This window comes from Leptodactylus fuscus, chromosome 1, assembly GCF_031893055.1.
Source record: "Leptodactylus fuscus isolate aLepFus1 chromosome 1, aLepFus1.hap2, whole genome shotgun sequence".
In the NCBI taxonomy this organism is placed as follows: domain Eukaryota; kingdom Metazoa; phylum Chordata; class Amphibia; order Anura; family Leptodactylidae; genus Leptodactylus; species Leptodactylus fuscus.
The window spans coordinates 55166356-55185902 of NC_134265.1; the positions used below are offsets into that span (position 1 = coordinate 55166356).

The 19547-nt window shown below is 40.7% G+C and overlaps 1 protein-coding gene across 1 annotated transcript; it reads left to right on the forward strand.

Moving 5' to 3' along the window:
* Positions 1-19: 19 nt before the first annotated feature.
* On the forward strand, positions 20-12519 carry ANKRA2 (ankyrin repeat family A member 2). Its single transcript, XM_075270781.1, has 9 exons — positions 20-165; positions 2492-2847; positions 3552-3710; positions 5241-5306; positions 5748-5845; positions 5952-6077; positions 6184-6250; positions 8568-8648; positions 10331-12519. The coding sequence occupies exons 2-9, from the start codon at positions 2562-2564 to the stop codon at positions 10384-10386; spliced, it is 939 nt and encodes a 312-aa protein (XP_075126882.1). The 5' UTR covers positions 20-165; positions 2492-2561; the 3' UTR covers positions 10387-12519.
* The last annotated feature ends 7028 nt before the right edge of the window (positions 12520-19547 follow it).

Here is a 19547-nt window from a genome sequence, read left to right on the forward strand (position 1 = left end):
ATGAATGTGTAGAATCGTCCTATCCCTCAGAAGCAGGAGGGCAAAGGACAGAGCCGGCAACTACAGCGCCCCCAGGAACAGGAGGAGAAGGCCGGCTGTCGCTGCGTGATGACGTATGACAGGAAGTGACGAGGGACAATAATATAACAATAGCAGTGTAATAAGGTAAGTGATAGGAATATGACATTGGTGTGTCTGTGTGCGGCCGGTGGTGGGGATCACTGCGGTATTTTTATCGCATGTCTGCTCCAGTTTTTGACACCCAGCGATTGTTCGGAGGTCCGTCCTAATGAATCCGGGGCGCATGTCATTAAGTATAAGGGTGGATTCACACACAGCGTTTTTTGCAAGCGGCTTAGTGCCAGTGCCAGAACGTGAAGTCTAGGTCATACTTGAAGACTTTTGGTGATAGATATAATAGAGCTATAGATATTTTTGGTGCCCCCTCGTGTTCTCCTTTTTGTGACTTGGCTATGCAGGTCACTGGCCATTGTCATGTATGTTATTTCTGAGGGTCTGGAGTATATGTATGGTATGTGTCCTCTTTCTATGTCTCATAGCTGTTTTGAATGAACTTCTGACTTTGGTTCAAAAATCAGCAACAAGAACTTGTTCTAAAAAAAAAAAAAAATGTTTGTGAATCCACCAAAAAAAATGGCGGCCCATCTACTGAGTAATAAAGACCTACATTCAGATGTCACTCACAGCTTTCAGGTGCGGATCCGTCATGAGCGAAATCAAAATCACAATTATTCAACATTTTATCTCAATTACGATTAAATAATGACTACTGTAGGACACTCCCCTTCTTACATGCCACACCCCCATTTATGTACCACGCCATGCCACTGAATTTGTTTTTAGTGACTGCCATAGATGGCGCTATACTTAGCTCCTCTCCGATAATACCGTAGAGATGAATGAAGCAGCGGTTCCTGGCCAAAAATCTGCCCGTCCACCCAATTTCTCACTGCTATACAAAACCCTAATTCATGGAGAGATGACACCTGCCATCAGCTCATTTGTATACATCTCTCCTCCATTTCTCCATGAATTAAGGCATTGTATAGCAGTGAGAATTTAGGCAGGGGCGGGCGGATGGTGGTTTTTGGCCAGGAACCTTCCAATTATCCTGTTAAAAGCAGAATGAAAAAAAAAAATGCCTGATCTCTCCCTAAGGTTAAAGTAGTCCTCCCCAGTGGGGTATAAATACCAATACACGCAGCGTGTTTCTATCGGGTGGGTCAGTCAGATGCACGGCAACTGTCGCTGCAGCCCTCAGTGCTGTCACGTACGGTACAAAGGGCTTGACTTAGGTCAGTCGGCTTCTTCCCGCTCGGTTTTGGGGGATTTTTTTTAACTCCTACATCCGCTTGTCTGGCATTCAACTTACTGGAGAGTTCAAATACAAGACGCTCGGCTCATTTAATACGTCGCCACAATCTTATCAAGCCATGCAAAGCTAACCATTTTTTTAATCAATATGTAAGTGCTTTGGGGGCGGCCCAATTAGCTCGCTCGCTCTCTCGCTCTCTCTCTCTCTCATGCATAGATGGTTGCAAAAGGAAGGTCGTGAGACAGGGCACATCATTTAGGCTCCTATATTCAAACATACTGCACCTGTGGTGGTCTGGCACTTTATTGTTGGTGCTTAATAGGGTAGCCATGAACATTAAAAAAAAAAAAAAACTATACCCTTCCTTATACTTCCATTTCCAGTAGCTCCAGCCTCAGTTTTTAGGTCCGTGGGTTGTTTGTGTCAGGTGACCACTGCAGCCAGTCCCAGGTCTGATCAGTCACCTGTTCAGAAATGGCACATCTCTCCTGTCACGCGCCCTTTTTGAAGACGTCACCACTGAGGCCATTTTGCAGCACTATTAAACATTTGAAAGAAAGAGTTGGACAAGGCTCAGTAATGTGTCAGGTTTAGTGTTCCACATGACCAAACGTCCACTCTTGCATATGTTTGTAAATATTTCTTTAGGTGTTTAGACTTTCAGGTATAAGAGATAACGGAGTGATTATGGAGACAGCAGTTATTACTTGTAATACTATTACAGTATCACATACCTTCAGTTATAAACAACTTTTCATAAATGTATAGCACTGGTGAATATAAGCATCTTTGTAATATATTTCATTAACAAAATCTGTTTCCTTTACCCTTTCTTAAGGTGTTCTCCTGCTCCTTATCTTCAATCTTCCTGCTTGTTTCCATGATATGTATTCTACCTCCCACATACCCCTCCTTTCTTCATAGACTAATAAGGAGCAAGTTACTGCATGAAAAGTGGAGAAGAAAAGATATTTCTTTAATAAGTTATATTACAAAGTTTTCACCTGTACTATTCATGTATGAATAATAGTTCATAACTGGACGTACGCTTTAAAGAAATGGCTGCTTTCAGAGAACAAACGAGATATCACTAGGTGTGTGATGTTCAGCAGAGTAAATAGCTTTAATTTAACCCAGATTTCTTTCATTTTCTAGCTTATCGGGGTCCGCACATCCCTATGATGCAGAATTAACAACGAGGCTGTAAATGAGCTGCTGATTAACCATGTCCTCCCTGAACAATCTGGAGGGCTCTACCGAGCTGTCTGGAGAAGAGTGCGTGAGCTTCTGTCTGTCCAGCATGCCTGACATCAAGGTGGAACATGTCATGGAGTCCAACCCTGAAGAAGGAAGCGCTCAAAATGTAGCAATGGGGATGAAATTCATTTTACCAAATAGATTTGATATGAACGTCTGTTCTCGCTTTGTCAAGTCATTGAATGAAGAAGACAGTAAAAATATCCAAGATCAAGTGAACTCTGATCTGGAAGTAGCCTCCGTCCTGTTTAAAGGTTAGCAATTGCACAGACTTTATTCTGCAGTCATTTGGTGCTCCCTTCTATCTGCCCCTTCTATTCTTAGTAGATTGGCAAACATGGTATGTTTCTCTGGTGTATAGAAAATCATTCTATGTTGTTGTGCTGGATCACCAGACTCCCCTCTGAAGGTGTGTGTGATATCAGTAAGTCCAGCAATGCTGAAGTCTCCTAAAGGGGTCGTCTCAATGAAAATACACAAGAAGAGAGTGGTCCTCAGCGTGGCGAATCTGACTAGTCCATGCATTACATATACAGACCTTCATATGAATGCAATATAATGCTGCTTGTCTGTCTGGTTACACAGTCCTTCGCTCAGCGATCACTGGTGGTCAGAGAAGCCAGACCTATAGTGATTGTAGTTAAAAAGCGGAAAGATTTATCAAGTTTATATAGATTCAATGTGTAAACCAGAACACTGGCATAAATGATGGTAAATGGGATGACTCTGCCACACCTGCTTCCTTTTGGAAAGTAGCAAAGGCAGCATAAAAATGATAAAATGGCCTAAGGTTTCTGATTTTTTATTTTTTTAAATATCAGAAAACCATCATAGATAGATCTCCCCCGTTGTCAGGGATGCACGTAAATTAATCCGCTGCAGTTGTGAGATTAACATCTAAAGTTATTCCTATAATTTTGCAGGTTTTCTTAATATTGCTTTTTCCTCTTCACTCCAGCTGAATGCAACATACACACCTCCCCATCCCCCGGCATACAGGTCAGACATGTGTACACCCCATCCACAACCAAACATTTCTCTCCTATCAAGCAATCCACCACTCTCACCAACAAACACAGAGGCAATGAGGTGTCCACTACGCCCCTGCTGGTCAATTGTAAGTACTTGGTTCTCTGTTTTGTTTTTTTCATGTGATATTATCACACACTCTATGGAGAAGGGAAATGATATTGCCCATTTATGAAGACATTTAGAAGAGGGCTAAGAGAAGCGCGGACAGTGCAGGGTTCCAAGGAAAGCTTCTCCAGCATTGTTGCTTCATGAATAATACAAGTATTTATGTATATAGACATGTCAGGGGAGGTGATGGCTACATTGTAATAAGGTAATGCACTTTCAATTCCGTAACATTTTCAACATCTTTCTATTATTGAACATAGGGACGTTCTCTTTTTTTACATGTGGAGGCTGAAGACTGATACCGATCTAAGGTTCTGTATAGAGGGCTCCATTGTGTTCTGCACTACTATAGTCACAGCAGAGCCCTGTATAAGTTAATAGTCTGTTGGCTTCTCTGGTTTCAGTTGTGTGAGGGCCCGTTCACACGGAGTAAACGCGCGTGTATTTTGGCAAAATACACGTGTAAAAATAAGACTCCCATTGACTTCAATGACATTTTTTTTTACACGTGTAAAAAAACACATCAAAATACACGTATAAAATGTCATTGAAGTCAATGGGAGTCTTATTTTTACACATGTATTTTGCCGAAATACACGCATATTTACTCCGTGTGAATGGGCCCTTACAGATCCGACACTGGTTGAAGCTTTATTTTATAGAAGCCACAATACTAACACAGACAAAATACTTAGATTTATCACAGGTTATATAATCCTCTGTGAGCTAAACTGAGTGTACCTCACACTGACACCTTGTAATAATCTACAAGTAAAGAAGAGAGACTTGTGCTGCTGTATTCAGTCCACAGAATACATTGTCTACAATGGATACAATTGTATCCACCATTCTGCTGTGGACAAGATAGATATGTACAGACTCTGGTGTATACAGAATTTTCAGCCAGGGACAGCAAGCAGAGATCTTGGATATGGTGAGGAATATAAACACAATGTATATTAGAAATTTGGAGACCCATCATTATTGGAAATACATAGCATAACCTCTCTGTTGGGGGGCGTTCACACTACCGTCAGTGTCTGACAGGTAGTGTCCGCTCCTAGTGTCCGCTCAAAATCTGTCACGGACACTAGGAGCGGACACTAGCTGTGTCCGTGACACCTGTCATTTATTTAAATGGGCATCGGGTGCGTTCTTTTGCACTCCGTGCCCTTCCTTCCCTGTCCGCATGTAAAGATGTCCGACTTCTCAAGCAGACAGAAGAACCCTACATGTCGGGTTTTTCTGTCTGCTTGAGAAGTCGGACATCTTTACATGCGGACAGGGAAGGAACGGCATGGAGTGCAAAAGAACGCACCCGATCGCCATTTAAATAAATGACAGGTGTCACAGACACAGCTAGTGTCCGCTCCTAGTGTCCATGACAGATTTTGAGCGGACACTACCTGTAGGACACCGACAGTAGTGTGAACGCCCCCTTACAATCATACTGGAACGATTTTGTTGCGAGCAATGTTCTCTTTGTTCTGCTTTGTCCCTTCCACAGCACTGTCTGTACACCAGCTTGCTGCTCAAGGGGAGATGGTGTATCTGGCAAGTCGTCTTGAACAAGGTAAAGCGTCATTCTCATTCCTGCTGTATTCTCTTGTAATTGAGACTAGCTATGGAAACACTTATTTTTACTAACATAAGAGATCTCATAGATTGTGTTGAAATTATACAAACATCTTCCGTGAGTGAGCTTATGTTTCTTAAAGGAGTTTTCTAAGACTTCAATATTGAAATTGTATCCATGTATAGATCATCAATGTCAGATGATCAGCCGTTTCAAGGGATTGAAGCATGTCATGTCCCAGAAAACCCTTTTAAAACCACTGCCATATTATATTGAAGGTTGGCAGGAGAAGGAAGGGGTGCACAAGTATTTCTCCAGTCCTGCGAGATGGAATGGACAGTCTTACATTAAGGGATCTGCAGAATAATTAGTAACTAATAATTTTTATTTTATTTTTTTTTTTAATTTGCTGCTAACGGGTTTTTATTCTTTTGTCAGAAAACGTCATTAACCTCACAGATGAGGAAGGTTTCACACCACTTATGTGGGCGGCAGCTCATGGACAGATCGCCGTAGTGGAATTTCTACTTCAGAATGTAAGAAATGGAAAAAACTTTCAAATAAGTTGCGCATTTTACATACAAAAGACAGAACTGGGGCTGTTTTAATGTATTGAAACTCTGAAATCTGTTGTTTATTCAGGGCGCGGATCCTCAAGTCCTCGGTAAAGGTCGTGAAAGTGCTCTGTCACTGGCATGTAGTAAAGGATACACAGATATTGTAAAAATGCTGGTGGAGTGTGGAGTGGATGTCAATGAGTATGACTGGGTAAGATTTTACTGTGAAAATTCTATAAAATGTATATAATAGCAGAAAGATGAATAAAGAACCAGTGTAATAATAAGGTTATAACATTACACCTTCTTATTTACAGAATGGCGGGACACCCTTGTTATACGCTGTCCATGGCAATCATGTGAAATGTGTGAAAATTCTTCTAGGTGAGTGTACACTAGGTGTAGATGTAAGGATGAGTTACCAGGATGTGTATGGACACTTTTAAACCATTTCCATGATTACATATACTTCCAATAAAGACTCATGTACTTGGCAGAGCTTTGTGCACGAAGCCTGTATGGTGGCACACAATGTCATATTACAGATCTGTAGGCTATATGTTTGACATTACATAGTCCTGACATCCAGCCCCATAATATTGCCATAATAAGGCTTCCAGTAAGAAATGTTTATCTTAGGTCAGAACTTAAAACCACTGTATGCCTCCAAGTAAACTTAGGGGAAAAGAAAGATATGGTATAGATTAAAAGATTATGAATTCAGACTTTGATTCAGGAACAGTAGGAGATAAGACCGGTTTCACATGGGTCACATTTGCTGCAGAAATTTTCTGTAGCAAATACCATGAAATTTACAGCAGGAAATTTATACTATGTCTTGAAGATTTTATTGTGGTTTAGCGAACACCGATTTCAAAAGTTAAAGGGGTTGTCCAGTTTCAGACCAATATTTAGATACAATTATTATTGTTTGTATAATGGAAAGTTGTACAATCGTCCAATATACTTTCTGTATCAATTCCTCACGGTTTTCTAGATCTCTGCTTGCTGTCATTCATTCTGCTATCTTGTCCATACAGATCAGTCCATAGTCATGTGATGTACACATAGGTGCACGGCTTGTTATAGTCATAGCACAGTGATCAGACATCTGCCTGGTAATGAGCTGTGTGTCCCTCATATGACAATGGACCATATGTCAGATAATCTCGGACTGATTTTAATCTCCTAGAAGTAAGTAGAACGAATGACAGCAAGCAGAGATCTATAAAGCATTGAGAAATTGATACAGAAGAATAACACTTATTGTTCTGAAACTGGACAACCCCTTTATGGTGTGTTCACACAGCGGAAAATGAAGAGGAATTTCTCTTTATTTTCCGCTGCCGGTATTTTTACCGCAGTGCATCAGCATTCCGTCACAGCATCTCGCTCCTGATTAGACCCAGATGAGTGGGCTTAAACAGGAGGGAGTCTTGAGCTGTGAACCCCTCAGTTGAATCCGCCACAAAATCCACGTCAGGATCGAGCTGGACGCTACTTTTTTTTCCATGTCCTGCTGCGATCTCTGCCTCTCATTGAAAACAATGGGAGGCAGATTCCGGGAGGAATCTGCTCCAGATTTGGGGGCAAAATTCGCCCCAAAACCGCGGTAAATTCAACTGATTTTTAATTTTCTACAATAAAAAATAAATAAATCAATATACTCCCCTTACTAATCTTTCTCGGCTCCTGTGCTGAGCCTTCCCCGTTCCTCCACCAGTCTCTGTTCTTCTGGCTCCAGCAGTGACACAGGCTGACACGGAACATCATTGCTGGGGGGCCAGTAAGCCCACACAGAACTAGGCAAAGCTCAGCAGAGGAGTAGAATAAGATCGGCAAGGTGATGATACTGGCATTTTTCATTTTAGATTATCCACACTTGCTGATTTTGCTGCAGATCCAAAGGGGGAATCCATAGCAAAATCTTGATTGCATATTTTTACTTGCCCATTGAATTAAATGAGAAAATGTTTCCACACTAGAAATTGACATGCTAGATTATGCACCTGTCAGTTTCCATGTTGGAAAGTTCAGTAACATCCACTTGCCTGCGGCTGTACATGGTTGCAGATTTTCAGTATTCACGACTACACATAAAATCCACAGCTTTTCTGTCCAATATGAATTCATCTGGGGCTAGACTGCAAGTGAAAGCTTTGCTTAGACTTTCTGGCATGGGAAACCATAGAGCTGGAAGATGAATAGGTGGAAGGCTGTGTGAACAGGCCCTTAAAGTGAAAAACTGCATTGACTGCTCAGAAACGGCTTCAGAGCTGGAATCGTCCCACCATTCTTGCCGAGTCTTATCCCAGTTGTGGTTTACTTTCTGGAAAGTAATTTTCTGTAACAGAAACTAGGTATCTAGCTACATCACTAAAGCTAAACTAAGCTGTTAGGTGTGTCTTCCAACAAGCTTGTTGACTGTTTCCAGTGACAAACTACAGTGATTTCATCTCTGCTGGGAAGGCTTAATCTTCAAGCAAACAAAATTCATTGAAAGCTCAGTGAGGTTAATAGAAAAATGCAGCTTTGGTATAAAACACAGGATGTAACTTGTAATGTATATAGGTTGTATATAGATATTTAATCCTCTGCTTTTATATGGCCCCGTGAGAATATATTACACATGGTTAGGAATTTGGGAAGCATTCAGATATCTATGAAATGTTACTAATCGATGACTTGTTATAATTGGCAGAGAACGGGGCTGATCCGACCATTGAGACAGACTCTGGCTATAACTCCATGGACCTGTCTGTAGCTCTGGGCCACAGGAGTGGTAGGTTATGTATTTACCGCAAACAACCCTCTGGGTCTAGGCCCAAATCCATTCACCTTGTGTACATAGAAGTTATTGTACTCACAACTACATAAACAGCGAGCACGGCATCATGCTCCTTAATGTCAGTATCTGGTTAACATGTCAATATTGCGAAAATTCTGGAGCGTCACTAAGTCAATAGAAAACCATGCTGCAAGTATCATTTGAGGACACGTTCCTGCTATATAATAGATGATTAATGGTTCAGTTCCTATAGATAGACTGCTAGCGTAAAGTCGGTAAACTCTTTATTATGTGTGGTTGCTTATGTTGCCCAATAGCCATTTGCCTGATGGCAATAGTCGTCTTCATAGAGTAATTTCTAAAACAACACCCATTAGTACACGGAAACCTCCTAAGACAGAGCGGCTGACTCTCAAGTGAATTCAGCATGACCTAGTCACTACTGGGGAAAGCCACAAAAATCTCACTGGTTAGTTGGGAGTTTCAGTATCCAACCTGTGGCTGATCACAGGGGCAGCTTCCTTGTAAGAAATGGCTCTCTGGTTAGGACAATCCCTTATGTGTTAACTACACACATGTTTAGTAATTTAACCCCTTAAGCTCACAGACAATTTCTGTTTTTCCATTTAAATTGGTTTAATGTTACACTAAGTTCACACCCATGTCCTCTTGGGGACCCCCTGAACGGACACCTAATCTGTTTAAAAAAGCAAACCCCATAGACTATAATGGAGTCCGCTGGGTGTCCGTCCGTTTTCCTCCCGAAAAGGGCGAAAAATGCGGAGAGAAAAGTGCTGCTTGTAGCACTTTTCTCTCTCTCCAATTTTTTTTTAACCGGTTCGGGGAATGGTATTCAATTGGAGGGCAGCTTGGTAGTGGGAGTCTATCGGTCCACACCAGGTTTGTTCCCTGGTCCCAGGTGAGGCCTCCTGATATGTTACTATGGAAGGAAGCCTAGTAAAAGGGAGGTCTGAGAGTTTTGCAGAGTGAGAGAGTAAGCACTCCTGGGACAGCGTATCGGTTTGCCGCTACATTTACTGACGTGTGTCTCGACCTGCACTAGGTTAGTGAGGTACGCCAATGTATAGCTAGAGCCGGACAGGTTTAGGTTTTCTTTTCTTTGTTTTTGTTTGCTCAGCGTTTTTTTTGTGAATAAAACACCCCTGGATTTTAAACCCACTGCCTGTCTGAAATGTGCCATTGCTGATCCCCAACCGTGCGAGTTAGACCCCCTTACAAGTTTTAAAATAAATAAAGTTGCTTTGTGTGACCCTGAAGCCCATAACTTTTTTTTTTTTCTTTTATCATAGCCTTGTGAGAACTTGTTTTTGCAGAGCTGAGCTGTAATATTCATTGGTACAATTTTGGGCAGCATAGAACTTTTTGATCACTTTAAAATAATTTTTGGGAGGCCAGAAATTTGGGCATCATGTGGGTTAGTCACTTATTTCCAGATGCTGTGGTCCCACATAAGTTTTATTAAAACCCTTCAAACATGGCAGCTGCTCAGCTTCTGTTTTATCCAGTGAAGACCTGGCAGCAATACCCACTATCAGTGACCACATGTATGTATATGTCCTTGTGAAATGAGGCTATTCTATATATAGGTGTTACATCTGTCTGATACATCATGAATGGTGACCACACATCTAACCATCTTGTCTTTACTCTTTCAGTTCAGCAAGTCATCGAGAATCATCTTTTACAACTTCTTCAAAGTATCAAAGAATAATGGACACTTTTCTATGACAACAGAAGATGTGGATAGTTTGTATCATGCAGCAAAGTGTTAGGGTTTCTTTTACAGCATTGGGTATATGACAGTTTTTACCATGTGTTTTCCCCCGGATGCTAGACTGGTGGACATTTCTCTAGCTGCTGCTATACCACAGAGACTTCTTCTTGCAAAAACTAATTATGGATAGTAAGGGGAAAAAACGTAGCCAAGTCCACTTTCTATACTGTAAATCATTGCTCCTATGGTCCTCGGTGCTTCTTCCATGTTATTTATCTTTTTTGGTAAGACTCAGACTAACATTGATTATGGATACTGAATTTCTCTTAGCAGATCCAGCAGTTTTTGGTGAGATCTGCCAATAAGTATAGTGCATGCCCTGGCGCGTACTATTGGGTGTATAGGGAACTGTCATTTTTGTTGTTTCTTTCATAGATGTAGATTGGATGAGGTGCTATAGCAGGGGTAGGGAACCCTCGGCTCTCCAGCTGCTGTGAAACTACAACTCCCAGCATGCTCCATTCACTTCCATGGGAGGTCTAAGAACAGCAGAGCAAGTATGCATGCTGGGAGTTGTAGTTTTGCAACAGCTGGAGAGCCGTACGTTCCCTACCCCTGTGCTATAGGGAGGGACCTATAAATCGACCTGGGTAGGGGAGAAGAGAAAGGGGGATCTGCCCGGTGGACACTGCATTGGGGTCTTTTTAAAATTGAGGGTCAGATTTTCTGAAGAAAAGAAGGCTGAATTTTGGTGTATTTGTGCCAAAAACTGTCCTTCATAGATTGCACCTCATTTAATCTGTATTTTAGACACTTTTTATGACGTGTTCATGACTTACTGAAATGAGGGCATTGTCTGCAGTGTGAAACTATGCAGGAAAGAAATTGCACCAAGACACTGGAAAGATAGAATAGACCGTGTATCATCCAGCGTCAGTCACTTTGCTGAATCTGACACACTTTAAGACTGTCTAGTCTAGGTTTGCACTCTATTACCATTAGTGAATCTGCTCCTATCATGTTTGCTTCTAAAACACTCCATTTTGGGTATGCTTTGGTCGGATGAGCAGATTTTTCAATAAGAAACAGGAACTGTAGTAGACCTGGCTAGTCAATGTATTACATGGACAGCCAATCATTTTGTAGACGACAGCTCCTCCTCCTTCTAAAGGGGTTGTCCTGGGAGTTAAATTTAACTTAATTCTTCCAGCAGATTCTTCATGATGGACTTGGGGGTTCCGACAAGGTTCCGACCCCAAGTCACGTGATCAGAACCAGCCCCGCTATTCGGCGTGCTCATCCCCTCCTGTGCAATGGAGGCTAGCTGACTGTAGTAAAGCAGTGGAGCAGCGAGCCAGTGTCTGGGGCTGGTCCTGATCATGTGACTTGGGGGGAGTGGGAACCCCCAGGTCCATCATGAAGAATCTGACAGATGAATTCAAGTAAACTTGACTCCGCAGACACCTCATTTAATTCTAGTCTCTATCCTGACCCTATGTTAGCAATACGGTAAATATAATAAATGTTACAGTCATTAGATCCCTTTACAAATGATGTTCTGTCCTGAGTGAACGACACTTTGTGTAAGGAAAAAAATGATGCATTATTTATTTTAATTTTGCACAATATTAAATTATGTATTTATGGATTTTAGAAAAATGCACTTTTACTAGTTGTCATATTTTGTATGTAGTAAGTCAGTTCCCAGTTAGAGGGCAAAGTGATAGTGTAATATGCATATGTCTCCTCATGTCCAACTGTGTTTTATTGTGTCGCTCCGTGTATGTTCATATTGTTTCAGATGTATATATGATTGCTTTAGCGTATGTATATACGTGTGTATGACATATGTTGGCTGTGTGTATCTTTACAGACGGATATACAAATTTAAAAAAACAAAATTTTCTTGCATGATTATTCTTTATTTGTAGATACAGGTTTTTGGAGAGGAATCTTCTTTGGTGTCAAGCACTGAACTATTTAGTGTGACACACATAGAATTGTGCCCAAGAATCCAGAAAATACATAATGTAAGGCTGAGGCCACATGTGGAAATGCGTCACATTTGGCTACCTTGGAAACTTGGTGTAAAAAAAAAACAAAAAAAAAACGCAGTGCTTTACAGTCTCAACAAAGTGAATGAGCTGTGATTTAATCCAACACACAAAGACACACCTCGTAGTATCATGCTGCTTTTAATTTCTTGATCCATTTCCTGAACAGTGGTATATAAAGGGTCACTAACTTTTCAGACAACGTAATCTCATTTCATACATGTGGTTCTGGACCAAAATGTAATGCACTTTAATAAAAATAAAAAAAAGTGGCTTCTTTCTGCCTGAAAAACCTCTGTAAAGTTACCTGCCATTAGGTGTCTCCCTTCAAGCTAATTTGCAGTTTACTACCTGTAATTAGGAAAGGTCCTTTTTCTGCACAATGAGTGGAGGGGAAGGTTCAGTTCTGCCTTCATACAACAAATGGAGAAGGGAGGGGTTGATTCTCCTCACAGCATGTCTGTAAACTAACAACGTTGAAGAAGTCCAGCGTCAACCAAGGAGTGTAAATAAAAATTAACCTTTATTCTTCCATTAAAAAGCAGATCATATCACAGCCGTTAGGGTAAGAAGGGAGGGGTTGATTCTCCTCACAGCACGTCTGTAAACTGCTTGCTTTGTTCAAAGGACGTAACATTCCACACATCTCACATTTTACAATGTAAGAAATTGGTTCTTTGTACTTGTATCTACTTCTGGGTGCTTGTGTGATTACAGATGGAATATTATTCACAGACACTATCAGCAGATTTCCAGACTGTGCTCATAGATTCTTACAATGGAAGAGGTTTTGACTAAGATTATTCTCTTGTAGAAAAATACACATTGTTAGAGACGCCAGTCTTTGTGACTGAAGCCTCCCTGTATAGAAATTAGTCAAATTTATTAAAGGGATTCTACCACTAAATCGCTTTTTTTTGTGCTTTAGACATCGAAATAGCCTTTAGAAAGGTTATTCATCTCTTACCTTTAGACGTGGTCTCTGCGGCACCGTTCCTTAGAAATACTTGTTTTAACCGGTATGCAAATGAGTTCTCCGCAGCAATGGGGGTGGGCCCCAGCACTCAAATGGCGAGAGAGCTCTCTCCAGCGACGCCTCCATCTTCAGCTGCAACCTCGCCTCTTCTGTCTTCCATGTCAGTCCAACCTCCAACGCCTGCGCAGTAAGCTCCTGTATTGAACTACCGGTGGCCATTTTTGGGAGGCCGCTCTTGCTCTTGTAGTTCAATACAGGCCGCAAAAATGGCTGCAGTATGCTCCTGTATTGAACTACAAGAGCAAGAGCGGCATTTGACCGCTGGGGCCCGCCCCCATTGCTGCGGAGAACTCATTTGCATACCAGTTAAAACCGGTATTTCTAAGCAACGGCGCAGTGGAGACCACGTCTAAAGGTAAGAGACAAATAGCCTTTCTAAAGGCTATTCCTACGTCTAAAGTGAAAAAAAAAAAAAGCGATTTAGTGGTAGAATCCCTTTAACTCTGGCTTCAAAATAAAATCATTAGTTTGATTTACGTTATACAATTATTGATATATTATATAATTAGATATGGTTATTGGTGTTAGAATAGCTGTGGCCAAGATTTCATAAACTGCTAACCTTGTGGAGTCCTCTTGTGTAATGGCATGGAGAGTATAGTGTTAATTATGCGAACAAAGAAGAACATCAAGTGGAATGGGATCCTGTGGATATAAACAACTCATTGATGAAAGATCACAGGAGGATGTCAGGAATCATTCTGATGTACAGTCAGGCTGCGGCCCCACGCTTTTTTTTGTTGCATATTTTTCTGCGTTTTTTTTTAGCCAAAGCCAGGAGTGGATTAAGCAGAAGGTTGAATTATAAGAGCTTCCTATGTATTTCCCATTCCCTTTGTAGCCATTCTTGGCTTTGGATCAAAAAACCGCAGCAAAATCTGCAACAAAAAAAAGCTGCATTTCCGCAATGTGGAGTCTTAGCCTCAATGAAACTGCAGCTGAATACAATACCGGTGTCCAAGTAATGTGTCCGAATACACAACCCATTCCTTAGCCCGGATGGACTATAAATATCCTTTAGATTGGGGCCCCATGTTGCGGAAACGCAACTTTTTTTGTTTTAGATTTTGTTGCGGTTTTTTGAGCCAAAGCCAGGAGTGGGTTGAGCAAAAAGTAGAAGCATAAGTATTTACTAGATATTTCCCATTTGTTTTGTAGCCATTCTTGACTTTTGCACAAAAACCCGCATCACAATTTGCAACAAAAAAAATGTTTCCGCAACGTGGGGCCTTAGTATGTTCCTTTGCCAACTATAGGTAGATCAATAGGAAAAATGATTACTTGGTGGACACGCAAGTATACTGGAGAAAAATGAAACATCCCATTGAAACTGTGTACATAATAGATTTCCCCTCACTAGAGAAGAGGATGCAATGGACACTTACACGCCTGTTGTGTGTATCACGTGTCGGAGCGCTCCACTTCATGTCATTCCTCAGGTCTGTACTCAGTCACTGAAGCATTGATAAGTACTTACAACAACAGTAACCCAACACACCAAACAAAGCCCAATAAAGTGGTAGTTGTGAATAGAGGGGTTTGTACAGGTGTGCTGCTTATGTTTTTTTTTGGATGTGCAATAAACCTTAACCGAAATCTCATTCACACCCTGGCGAACCATTATCCTCTGCGGATGGATGATCTTGTGTATTCGTTCACCAATTCTAGTCTCTTGGTGATGGCGTTGCTAATAAACTTCAATGTAACGTATTAGTTCTTTGTATTATGGTAACCTCCTCATTCTGGGAGGTCAATCACATAGCAAGCTGTTTATTCTCGGTCATATTATATACCAGAACAGAAATGAGATAACCTATTAGCCAAGTTATGGCGTGCCATTTTGGAATTTTTTTTTGTCTGTTTTTCACTTTTTAAACATTTTTTATGGTTTATGCTTTTTTTAAATAGCACGAAATACTAAAACCTGTGACATGGATGTGGTATTTTCTTAAATAATGCCCCCCATAAGGTCATAATAGATTTTTCGGGGCATTTTAACATTACATATAGACACTTTCCTGGATTTTGCACTCCACAGCTTGACATGGGGGCTCGCTCCAAAAGTCAAACAATGTCCAACAAAAGAAGAGAAGACATGGCGGCACACTTGATCCTTATTCAATACTTTATTCCCAAGATATAAAACAAAGCAGCCATAGCCGGTCACAGCAACAGGCCATATATAGACACAAGGAGATTATATATCTTGTATAAAGGTATGTTCATACTCACGCTCCATTGGGCTTCCATTCCAGTCTCCTTTTTTGCCTACCAATTTTTTAGTGCAGAAATCTAACAGAGCCTTCAATACAGATGTAAACCTAGCCAAGGGGGCAACACAGTGGCTCAGTGGTTAGCACTGAAGCCTTGCAGCGCTGGAGTCCTGGGTTTGAGTCCTGCCAAGGACAACAACTGCAAGGAGTTTGTATGTTCTCCCCATGTTTGTGTGGATTTCCTCCCATACTACACAATGATATACTGATAGGGAAACGTAACTTGTGAGCCCTATATGGGGCTCACAATTTACATCTAACTACTTCCGGACCGCCCATAGACTATAAACGTCCGGGAAGTGGTTGCCTAGTTCTGAGAGAACGTACCGGTACATCCAGTCAGAAAATAGAAACTGCACGGAGATCGTGCAGCTACTGAAGCTGGGAGCCGGCTGTAACTTCAGCCGGAGCTCCCAGAGAGATGGCAGGGAAGGTTTATTCCCTTCCCTGCCTTCTCGATAGCTGTGTATACAGAGCTCAATGAGCGCTGTATACACGGCTATGGGTGCTGCCATGATGTGGCCTCCCTCTCCCTCTGACCCAGTGGTCACGTGATCCGCCAGGAGCAGCGTCTTGCAAGAGCTGCTGGGTCCTACAGGACCCAGATCAGCTCTGTATACTGTGTATACAGCGTGCAGGAGGCTGGATTTCTCCTGCAACTGAGGCTAAATGTAACAGCCCCAGCTGCAGGGGAAATCAGCCTCCAGTACAAAAAAAAAAGTGATCAGATGTCCCCAAAGGTCTCTTATCACCTTATGGGGACACAATCTGAAAAAAAAATATTATTATTATTTTATAATGTAAATAAAATAATAATAATAATTTAAAAAAATATGCTAATAAAACGCCGTTATTAAAGGTTATAGCTCCACCCCTGACGACACCATACAAAATAAAAATTACCGTAACGGAGAGGAAAAACTATTTTATAAAGTTTTTCAGTGACACTTTGTGTTATTAAAAAAATAATAATAAATTGAAAACCAGACACAATTTCCCTCCTATTATGTTTATATTTTCCCAGATATAAAAAAAATTAAAACACATTCGAAAATAAATAAAATAAAAACAACATAAAAATAAAGCCCTATGTGTCCCCGAAAAAAAAGACGCAAAAATTGGTTGACTGAGACAAACGGGAAAAATGTTACAGACCTCAAAACCGCACATACAAAATAAACCTAAAATGTGTCTGGTCCTGGACCACAAATTGGCCCGGTACTGAAGTGGTTAAAAAAAAAAAAAGTGAACTTGGCCATTGCTGTGATGTTATTCTTAGCGGAATCCAATGTTTCAATAAATGAACTCCATTGACAAATGACTTACAATGAGAAGATGGCAAAGCGGCATGGAGTTTACTAGAAGTGCCGTCCACAATGTTACTGCTGGGAGAGCCACTCAATATTGTGAATGTGTTCTCCTTCTCAAGAAAGGAGGGAAAGAAGAAGGAGGAGCTGAGCAGTATTGCACAATGGGAATGGTATAAAAGACAATGTTGAGGTTGAGCTAGCTGTAATATCGCTGTGACACGGCCAGACTCCACATAGCCTGCATATAATAGAGGCGCAGGGGCTTAGTCTGTAAGTACAGTAAATATTGCCATGTAGTCACCTGAACACACCGTACACCTGCCATGAGACGCTTATGTAATCTGTCTATAATAGTCACATTACATTACTAATAGCTGCTCATCTAATAGAAATTACTTTCTGAGCGGTTCTTGTGCGCTTGTTCACACTTGTTTTCTTGTGTCAGGTTTCTGCTGCTTCTTGACAGTCAGAATAGTGTTGTGTAGTGTAATGTCATTGTGAATAGTTTTATTTCTGGCTGACATTTATATTGCTGTGTATGGAATTTATAGACTTTCTTTTGACTATAATGGGGTCCGCTGTTCATCATATGTAATAAAAAAAATGCATGAATTATAGAATGTTTTTTACATCAGAAATTCCAAACAGTAATAAAAAAAATGTAAAAATAATAATACCGTATATACTCGAGGGAAATGCAGCAGCTACTGGAAAATTTCTAAAATTAAAATGGCCGGAGTTTTTGGGTGCAGTAGTTGATGGGTGCTGGGGAAGGGGAGGGGGTGTTTTGGTTGTCTATCTGCCCCTTCCCTGAGCTTGAGGACTGGGTTTTTTTTTCCCCCACTTGGAATTCAGCCTGGCTGAATATAGGGGATCTGCAGTGCTCCTATTAACCCCTTCCCGATGGAACAGGAGCACTGCAGATCCCCTATATTCAGTAGACCGGGCACTGTCAGACACAGGGATACCTAATGTGTATGTGTTTCATAGTGATCTACTGTTGTATGTATTCTAGGGAAAGGAGTGATTTACAACTTTTGTTAAAAAAAATTTAAAACTTATTTTTTCCCCCACTATTTTATGGGAGACTCTATACATTGATATTGCGGCTGGTCATAGACATCCCCCCCCCCCCCGCCCCCGCAAAAAAACCCCAAAACAATAAAAATAAAATAAAATTTTTGCTGGCTCGAGTATAAGCCGAGGGGGGCTTTTTCAGCACAAAAACTGTGCTGAAAAATTCAGCTTATACTCGAGTATGTACTTAGTTTTTAATAGTATAATGTTAAAAAATATGTATCCCCAAAAACACTGTATTAAGATGAATACATTTATTAAATTGATATTAATCCTTGGACATGAACAATAACCAACCAAAACGGACCATAAACATAATCCGTATATAGGAATGGTGACATATCTAGACATATCATTCAGGAATGGTGACAGGTCCTCTTTAAATAATAGTTAGGTAAATGGAGGGGACGTCCCCGTCCTACCCCATACGTTGGTAAATGATTCAGATGATTTTGTTTCCTTCTCTGAAATCCTGATCTATTATATTCATCAATGACATCCAAGGACGCCACTTGTGCTGCACTTACAATAGTAATAAAACCCCAAGCACATTGTCATCTTAGACTGTATTGAAGTGTTAGAGAAATATGATGCAGTAATATCTTGCCATACAGCTTGGCATACTGATACATCTCTTACACTGGTCACTGATCACAATACATAGATCTGTTTACCGCACTTGTATTTTTTCATTTGCCCAGTCCTCTCCTCCATGGATGCCCACTCTGGTGCCAGTACTGTTTGGCTGAGAAAGTCACACCTCGGTGTCCTCATGATACCATCCTATAACAGACTGTTTTCTTACATAAGCAACAATTAACCCCTTCCCGCCGATGGCACTTTTTGACTTCCTGACCAAGCTCGATTTTTCAAAACCGCCATGTGTTACTTTATGTGGCAATAACTTTGGAACGCTTTAACTTACCAAAGTGATTTTGAGATTGTTTTTTCGTAACACATTGTACTTCATGTTACTAGTAAATTTTGGTTGATATGTTTCGTGTTTAATTATGAAAAAATAGGAAATTTGGTGAAAATTTTGAAAAATATGCATTTTATAAAGTTTGAAATGATGTGCATTGCATACAGATAGTCAGACCGCCAAAATTATATCATAAATCTCATGTCCCAGATCTCTGCTTTATGTCGGCATCAAACTTTAGGCGCCCTTTTAATTTTTATGGACATTATAAGATTTACAAGTGAAACAACAATATTCAAAATTTTCAAGAAATTTCCAAAACCGATTTTTTTAAGTGCCTAATCCAGTTATGAAGGGGTTTTGAAAGACCCTTGTATTAAAGCCCCCCATAAATCACCCCATTTTCAAAACTGCACCCCTTAAATAAGCCAAAACAACATATACCTAGTAATTTAACCCTATAAGTGCTTAACAGGAATTAATACA